We start from the raw sequence: 9,541 nt of genomic DNA on the forward strand, positions 1-9,541 counted from the left end.
CTCTCGTTGGACCTCTCCCCGTTGATTGGGGTCTCTGTTACCCAATCCTAACTCCCAAAAGGGAGAAGAGGAGTCGACAAGCAACATATCTCGAAGCGAAGACTATCCAACAGTGGAAGGCATAGATCGAGACGGTTGAAGTCGAGAGGTTCTCGGCTTATTTCACGGCGTTAGAGGTTATTTCGTGCGAAACCAAGCCCATATCTAAGACGAGGAGCCCGAGACAAGTCTCTCGGTAAATTTTGGTGGCCAACGACAACCCGAATGACGACGCGATGGTCGGTTTTCTAGAGAGAATTGAGACCTTCGCTCTCTATTTTTTTTTAAAAAAAAAGAAATGAAAAAATAATAAAAATAAAAGAAAAATTTGTTTTTATAGAAAATTTTAGGGGGAAATTGCACTTTGAGCCCCCTAAGTTATGCTTTTTTTTTGCAAAATGGTCACTTGTAAGGAATGATTTTATAATTTACTCGTTTCTTATGCATGTTATATATTTTTCGTTTAATTTATGTTTAGTCCTTGTATATTTATGTGTATTTTATATTTTGGTCATGTGTAGTGATTTTTTTAATTTTTTAAAATACTTATGGATTGGTCTACTAATTTTCCTTTTTTATTTCTCAGCATTAACTTTTTAGTTTATTTTCTTTCAGGTCCCTCTACTTTACGCACATTTTTCCATTTCGATCATTGGTCCTCTATTTATTTTATTTCTTTAATTTGTGCAATAATTTGTATTTATTTTAATTTAGTCATTTTTTATTATTCTAGTTTATTCGAAATTAGTCACTGCTTTCTACATTATTTTTATTTTGGTCACTGTTTGGGTTCTGTTATTATTTTATTATGATTTGGATATGATATCTTCAATTTATGCATTTTAGTCACCGATTGATTATGATTTGGCTATTATTTTTATTTTTATTTCATTTTAGTCCCTTTCTGCTTGTTATCTTATCTTTATAATTATTTTAATTCGAGTGTCTTATTTTAATAATTTCCATTTTGGTCTTGAATGATTAAAGTTGGTTTATTTACGACTGCAGTGCTTAGATTGTGAAACATTTGCAATTGTTGCCTTGATTTCTTGTTGGTTGTGTAGTTTAATCCCTAAAGTCATCATCTTTATTATTTTGACCCATCACTTACATATTTGTTAATTTCTCGCTAGTTGTAATATTTTCAAATATTATTTAACACGAGGAATTTATGGAAATGCTCCCTAACTGACAAGGAGCGTGTTTCCAAGAATTGTTCGAACAAAATAATGCATTTTATATCCGAATGAATTTTTTAAAAAAAATATAGTTAATATATGTATTCTATAAAAAAATAGGGCAATATTATTTTGTATGGGAAATCCATGGAAATGCCCTTTTAACTGACAAGAAATGTATTTTCTAGAATTGTTCGTGCAAAATAATACCCCTTATATTTTTCTAAAAAGGATGACAATTTAAATGTATATTCGAATTTGTAAATTTTAATATTTAGATGACACATAATAGCTTAGGTACTAATTTTGGGCGTTGTAGGGTGATAATCCTTCCCCATGCGTAAATGACTCGCACACTATTTCAAAACGAATTTATGATTAAACGCAAACCATTTTTTATCTTTTAAATTTTTTTTCTTAAAACTATTTTAAAGGATATTTTTAGGTATTCGACCTACCTAACACAAATGTCGATGGAGACTCCAAATTTTTTTTATTTATGCATTTATTTTAAAACCTAACATTTTCCAAGATTAAGTTAGATCGCTCCCCGCCATAGCCCTAAAAAACTTAAGGACCGTTCCGATAGATGTCTAACGTTACTATTTTAAGTGTCTCGACTGTAGCTAACATTAAACAATCTGTTAAATGACACATACCGTCTTTATATTTTTTTAAAAATAATTATTTAAAAAGTAGAAATATTTTTAAAAATATTATTTCCAACCCCCCTACGTCCCTCCTCCTACCCTCGTCGTTCTCCCCTCCCTCTTTAATTCCATTAAATTCTCCATCCAATAAATTTAGGGTAAGTGATCTAAGATCTCGTCCGTTAAGATTATGGATTTATGAGTTTATGTATTTAGGGGTTGGGGATGACGTAAAAGATGATGGTTAGTGGATGGGCGGCAATAGACACAGCGGCTGGAGATGACGGATGACGGCTTGAAATAAAGATTAAAATTATGAATTTTAGGATTTTGAGTTTTTTATTCGATTTGAAAGAAAATTTTGATTTTTTTTGTATTTTTTTAAAGTTTCAAAAATAAAAATTTCAAAGAAAAATGAACTTCACACATGTTATTTAACAGAATTTTTTAACGACTGTTATGGATGAGACACTTAAAATGATAATATTTATACTGTTAGGTACTTAAATTTATCTAAAAATAAAATTTTAACACCTAAATGAGAAAAAAGTATAATTTAGCCATTTTTTTATTAAGCCTATATAGTTAAAGTAGTTTTAAATCGAAACCAATTAATATTAAAATATTATAACATTATAAATAAATATATTAAATTTAAGTAGAAACTTGGATAAACATATTTAATCTAACTTGATCAAGTTTTATGAATTCAACTGGACTAAAAGTATAAAATTTAAATTATAAATTGATTCTCATTTATTCAATTAACCCAATTATTTTTATTCTACTTAACTCAATTCAATATTAGCTCCTAAAGTTAAGATAATAAAAAATCGCTATATGCTGCCTTGTTGACATAATTAATCATATTTATTTAATTTTAATTAACCTAGAGTTTAGATCCGCTTAGTAGCTGAAGTTATCGGTTGCAAACAATTAAATTCCTTAAATCAGTGGCCGGTGATTGGTAAAGACGACGAAAGGGGAGAGAGGTTAAAAACTTGTCTGGCCCATGCCTACAACCATTTTGATCAGTCCATCTATCTTTTATATATATATTATTTTTTTGTTGAAAATATATATTAAAGCTATAGTGCTATGAAATTTAAAAAATGCACAAATCTTTCAATAGTATTATCCCAGGCATAAATAATGTCTGGTTTTTAGAAAAATTCTATCATTATATTACAGAGTTTAATGTTGTCTGAAATGAGTAGGAATAATCAACACGTGTTATACATATAACCTTAATTTAAACTGATAATTAACAAATCCCAATGTTTATCGTTTCTTTTTCTTATTTTAACTGTTTAAAAAAAATTCAATGTATTGAAGGCTGGTAACGTGAATTCTAAGAGAGTAGGATTACCTGTTGGCTCAAGAGAGAAGAATGTGCAACAACAAAAAAAAAAAGACTGTGTTTCAGTCAAACTAATCTCCACAGAAGGACATTGTCTTGGTCTTCAGTTGTAGTAACCCTACCAATAAGACATATATTTTTCTAATAACCAACTCGGTTGTTTCAAGAAGTCTAGTATATTTATCTTCCCTTACCTTCTATTTAAAGTGGTTACGCGTATGATCTGAATCAAATATAGAAAGATGCTTCGTTTGGTGCACATGGCAAATGTCATGTGCATGCACCAACTTCAAAATTTGTTGTATTTTTTATTTGGTTCTGTATTCCCCCCACCAACAATAATGTAGGTATGCAAGTATATTTCTTTGTCGTTTGAACTCAAGAGGATCATTTATGTGATGCTAAGTAGGCCTCTAAATGAACTGAACGTTCAGCGAACTATTCATGAACTATGCGGCGGGAAGTTCGTTTATTTATTAAATGAACGAACATGAACAAGATTTTGCGTTCGTTTAATTAAATGAACGAACATGAACAAAGGGCTCGTTCGTTCATTTACGTTCGATTATATGTTCGTTTATGTTCGTTCATTTATGTTCATTTATGTTCGAACAGAGGGCAAGTTGAATATGTTGCGAAGATTATTGAAGTTGTTTGGATTTCAAGAAGATTGTTTTGTTGAACAAATTAACTTTAAGACTTTATTATGTTCATATAGCTTATTTATGATTTATGAATGTTTTTGTCGTATTCGAACAAATTAATTCTAAAGTTGCAGGTTATATTAATGAATTTTAAGTTGTTATTATTGTTGTTTACTTTTTTTACATTCGTTTGTTGTGTTCGAATAAGTTTTTTGTGTGTGTTTGTTTTGTTCGTTTATGTTCGTTTATTGTGTTCGTTTATGTTCGTTCGTTAATGTTCGTTTATTTATTAAATGAACGAACATGAACAAGTTATATTCCTTAATGAACGAACATGAACAAAAAAAATTGTTCGTTTATGTTCGTGTTTGTTTATTTATTAAATGAAAGAACATGAACATACATCCGTTCGTGCGCGTTCGCTTTGTTTACGGGCCTAATGCTAAGAATAGATTCCTCCATGATTATGCTTTTGAGTAGCAATAATCGTGATACTAACTACTACTATACATGCTCCATGGATTTAAACAAGCTGTTTTTAGGGACCATTTCTAGATTGTATATAACCAAGGAATCATATGGATTTTGTGTCTTCCGTGTTGCAGATGACAATATATGTTGTGTAGATTCTCTAAACGTTTTTGGTCAGAAAAATTCTTTAATTTCACTTACTTTTTTATATGACTTGTTAAATGTGATATTTTTGCATAGGAAAAAGCACTTTATTTTCCCCGTAGAAAAAGAAATTCTATCAAGTTTGAAAAAGGAACAAGCAGTTTCCAGGTAGATTAGCATTGCTGGCGTGTAACTGGTAACAGTCTTTAACGTGTTAATGGGCAGTCTGGAGCCCAGAATTCGTATATTGGAGTTGTCTCTGCCGGAAGTTCCGTTACAACAAACTTCACATCAGGTCCTACTTGCCTCTGTTGAATAGCTGCATCTTCCACGTTTGCTTTACGTGCTTGGTGCTATGAAGGCCAATTTCAAAAAGATAAAAGTTAAACTATTTCAATTTTATTACCTTGTTACGCGGTAGTTTTCTAACTTCCTCTCGCATCTCCATTACTTTAGTTCATGCTCATGAATTTAAGATCATGTTTAGGGTAGTTCTTGATGAGAGAACTATAATAATTTATTACGCTGTTATGTTGTATTTTTTTAGTGTTTAAAATACGTTAACAATGGTTGGAGATAAATTATGTTCGAATTTTCTACTGCATTTATACTACCAACAGTTATGTTTACAACCTCCACCAATAGTTTTATATCTAAATGATTTTTTATTTACTATTCAAGTATTCCTTTTATTACTTGCCTTCACATCGTTTTCTAGTGCATGGAATTCTATATTTTCAAACATGATGTTACATTAGTGGCTCAAGTTCAACTATATAACCAAATATCAATCAAATGTGAACGATGACGGCATGTATCATGTATGCTTGTTATAATTCTTCATGATGAATTGATGATCATGTTTATGCATGCATGCATACCAAATAGGTCCTTATTATGCATGTTAATTATAATTAATGGTGGGCAATACTGAAACTTTCTTGCTTTCTCTGCAGAACACATTGATCATTGTCTCAAAAATCCGTATATTTTACTAATCATTTATGCACCCCCAATGGCATCAAATTAGATATTGAATTATTCATGTGAGCAAATCTTGATGATATCACATTGTTTTGTGCTGTTGACACTTCAGAACTGTTGTAAAATCTTATATTTGATATAAGATCGTATGTTACAAATTTAAAATCCATATTATGTAAAAAAATAACAAATTAAATATAGAGTTATTATTAATCATTAGATTATTTTTTAGCTCCTAAACTTTAAAAATGAAATTTGAATTTTAAAAATACTATATTGTATATAATAAAATAAATGTAAATATAACTTTTAAATTCTGTTTTTCTATTATTGGATCATTAATATATCAAACATAAAATCTCAATATAGAATAAGAAACCTTAACCCGTAAGTATGTAAGTTATAGAAGGTAAACTTAAATTAATATAAAAAAATTATTATTTGATATATCATTAGTAAATATGTATATATGCATGCCTTTTTTTTATATAATGATGTATGTTTTTTTTTTACATTAAGGATGAAAAATTTTAAGTATTTACTTAATTTCAAAGTCTCACTAAAGTGGGCAGTATTCCAAATTTACCTATGGCATTTGTAAATAAAAGCATGGCATTACCGGCTATGCATGGTGCGCAACATTACAATACATGGCTATCCAAGTATACACGCGTGTTTCATGTTTGCAAAAAAACAACATAGTTGCCCCCTATACCATGGCGTTAGGGATGGCAACGGGGCGGTTTCGGGTCGGGGATTGATTCTCTGTCTCCGTCCCCATTTAAAAAATCCGTACCTATCTCCGCTTAAAAACCTGCGGGGATTTAAACAGGGATTCCCATCGGGTAATCAGAGAAAATCGCAGGGAAACGGGTATCTCCATTTAGCATAAACTGTTATATATTTAAATTAAATATATAAATATTATATATATATTTTTAATTTAAATTAAATTTATTAATATTATATATATATATATAATAATTATTTTTAATATTTATCGGGCCGGGTATGCAGGTAATCGGGGTGGGGATTACCAAACCCGTCTCCGTTTAAAACATTCAGTTTTTTCCCGTCCCCGTTTATCATCCCAAACCCGATTTGTTTAATTCGATTTTCCCGACGGATTCGAGTTTTTTTTGCCATCCCTACATGGCGTTGTTTTTGGGGGGTCTTTCCATAATTTATTAAGGAAAAAAAACATGGGGCATGCATGATATGAAATCACATGGACCTGTTCCAAAATCACGAAATCAAATGGCCAGGATGAGTTCCCACCAAATCGAATAACGCTCATGAAATTAGACAGCCCTTAGGATCATGTCCCCATGTCCAACTTATGGTGCCGGTAAAGTTCCCCACTTTTGCCTCTCATGTGACCGACCACTAAGCCATATTAGTTGACCATGTAATTGCTCATACTATTTCCCTACCTTGGTATAAAAAACTAGTCTTTCATTTCCCTTTTCTTATGTGCTAGTACTACAAAAAGCCAATATATCGTCTTCAAAACCACAAGTGGTAGAAACTTAAACAAGTGCAAAGCTTTCATCGGACAAACACACCCAAAAAATGGCTAAGGAAGGTCTCGGGTTCGAAATCACGGAGCTGCGGTTGGGTCTCCCCGGAGGTAATGGGATCGAAAAAAATGAGAAGAAAAGGGTGTTCTCGGAGATTACAGAGGAGGATGAAAATGGGAAGAACAATGGCAAGAGTCAAGTCGTGGGGTGGCCGCCGATATGCTCGTATCGGAAAAAGAACAGCTTCGGTGATAAAGACGGGTCTAAAACATCAAAGTTTTACGTTAAAGTTAGCATGGATGGTGCTCCTTTCCTTCGCAAAATCGATCTAGCATTGCACAAAGGCTACTCTGATCTTGCCACGGAATTGGAGAAGCTCTTCGGTGAGTTTTTTCCATCATCGTGAAGCTATTTTTCACTGTGTAAAACCAACCAGGGTTTATATAGTATTCAACATGTTTGAACCCATGAAACGAACAAGTGATAAATAGAATGTTAGTATTTTTAAGATGGAGTATGTGTGTAATTTATCAATGACTAAAGAAGATTTTAAACAGATGTAATCACGTAATTATCCTGTATTATTAAAAAAAACATGTTTGAAACATGCAATAATATTTTGTTATTTGGTATTAAGAGAAAAGGGTTTAATTAATTTTGGTATATGAATGATAACAGGAGAGGCGTTAAGGGATGCAGACAGCTGTGAATTCGTGCCCATATATGAAGACAAAGATGGAGACTGGATGTTAGCAGGAGATGTTCCCTGGGAGTAAGTTTGTTCTTCCAACTACCATTTTATTTTCACAAACTAGTTAATATACCCTTCAAAATGGATGGATTTGAATTTCAAAACTTCAATACATGATCACACTCTATTTATCGCAAACCTTGTTATTTTTCTTTCCCTCTTAGACCCATGCTCCTCACCTATATGGCTATATATCACACCCTTGTTTCCCGTAGTTTGCAGGCAGGGATGAAAGCTACCTTATGAATAAGAGGGTTTGTGCCTTCAAAAATAACTTTGGTCAAATTATTTTTTAGGACCTTCATACTTTTGAAATTTAAAAAAATATCAAATCTGGTTTCCCATCTTTTGCGAGTCTAATCATTTTAAGGTCCTTCCTAATTTTGAAATTAGTCAATCAATAAATCGGATATGGATATTATAAAAAAAAAAGTTAGATCCTTATTTTTTTAGTTTAAATATTAATTATATTTTTATTAATTTTAAAATTAAATAAAATAAATTTTATCTTCTAAATTTTAAAAAAATTATTAATACCTTAGTAATTCTATTGTATTATTTTATATTAGCTTTTAATTTTATCTTTAACTCGTTCTGGTTTGCAAGAGAAAAATAGAAATAAATAATATGGAATATTAAATTGTAAATTTCTAGAGATGAATACATGCATATGTGTGTGACTTTTACACCGTACTAATTGGGTTCCACGAGATTGAACCGACACCAGCGAAATCCATATGATGATGTCGGTTTTGACTACCATATTTGCCCTTAAATGATGAACCGAAATTATTAGGGAGGAAACATTGCTGGCCATAGCAAATTCCTCAGATCTATTGCTACTAATGACTTACATTACCAATAATCTTTTTGTGAGTCGGTAATTTCAGGATTATCTTTTTTATGAAAAAGAAAGATATTTAATATCTGGTTCTTGAGTAAATAAATAGGCTATTATTTATCATTCAAGCTGGACTTTTGGTAAACGCATGCACAGTTAGAGAATTTAATTTTTTAGAAAATAACAGTTATGATATCATAACGAATAATTAATAAATTTAATTAACAATTTACAGGATGTTTATTGAATCGTGCAAGAGATTGAGGATGATGAAAAGGGCTGATGTGAAGGGATTCGGAGTGCTGCAACCAAGGGAAACTCTCAAAGGAGTGAGTCCATGCAGGAATTAATGGCCCTAGTTGAAGAATTACTTGACCAGAGTCTCTTTTATGCTATAATTTGTTAAAATTAATGTTAATGGTGCTTATAAATCCCTTTTGAGGAGAGACGATATTTCTTAGGTTATTAATTAAAGTACTTGAAATCTGCTTTTCTTAGGTTATTGTTTCGTGTTTTTAAGGGAAAGTGTATCTGGGATAATTACAACCCCTAATTGTAGGAATCATGGTTTGCTTCCTCATCATGAATCTGAAACTGTTATACTATGTGTTCTTTCGTACCTTTTGAGGAGAGACGATATTTCTTAGGTTATTAATTAAAGTACTTGAAATCTGCTTTTCTTAGGTTATTGTTTCGTGTTTTTAAGGGAAAGTGTCTCTGGGATAATTACAACCCCTAATTGTAGGAATCATGGTTTGCTTCCTCATCATGAATCTGAAACTGTTATACTATGTGTTCTTTCGTACCTTTTGAATTACATTATTAAAAATTATTGGTATTTCTTTTAATGTTTCAATCGAATCGATTTTAAATGTAATTGTAGAAATCACATCAATATTAAATTTAATTACATGATTGGGGACTAGCATCAACTGTAATCTGGTAACATAGATATTCCT

General features: G+C 31.3%; 1 protein-coding gene across 1 annotated transcript; it reads left to right on the plus strand.

The window, feature by feature from the left end:
* Positions 1-6,922: 6,922 nt before the first annotated feature.
* Positions 6,923-8,995, plus strand: LOC120157319 (auxin-induced protein AUX22-like). The gene is made up of 3 exons (XM_039168487.1): positions 6,923-7,373; positions 7,669-7,762; positions 8,818-8,995. The coding sequence occupies exons 1-3, from the start codon at positions 7,043-7,045 to the stop codon at positions 8,930-8,932; spliced, it is 540 nt and encodes a 179-aa protein (XP_039024418.1). The 5' UTR covers positions 6,923-7,042; the 3' UTR covers positions 8,933-8,995.
* The last annotated feature ends 546 nt before the right edge of the window (positions 8,996-9,541 follow it).

This window comes from Hibiscus syriacus, unplaced genomic scaffold (assembly GCF_006381635.1).
Source record: "Hibiscus syriacus cultivar Baekdansim isolate YM2019G1 unplaced genomic scaffold, ASM638163v2 tig00111244_pilon, whole genome shotgun sequence".
In the NCBI taxonomy this organism is placed as follows: domain Eukaryota; kingdom Viridiplantae; phylum Streptophyta; class Magnoliopsida; order Malvales; family Malvaceae; genus Hibiscus; species Hibiscus syriacus.

Coding starts and splice junctions, on each gene's coding strand:
- LOC120157319 (XM_039168487.1), top strand. CDS start 7,043: ATGGCTAAGGAAGGTCTCGGGTTCGAAATCACGGAGCTGCGGTTGGGT. Junction 7,374..7,668: donor GGAATTGGAGAAGCTCTTCG/GTGAGTTTTTTC, acceptor GAATGATAACAG/GAGAGGCGTTAAGGGATGCA. Junction 7,763..8,817: donor GCAGGAGATGTTCCCTGGGA/GTAAGTTTGTTC, acceptor AACAATTTACAG/GATGTTTATTGAATCGTGCA.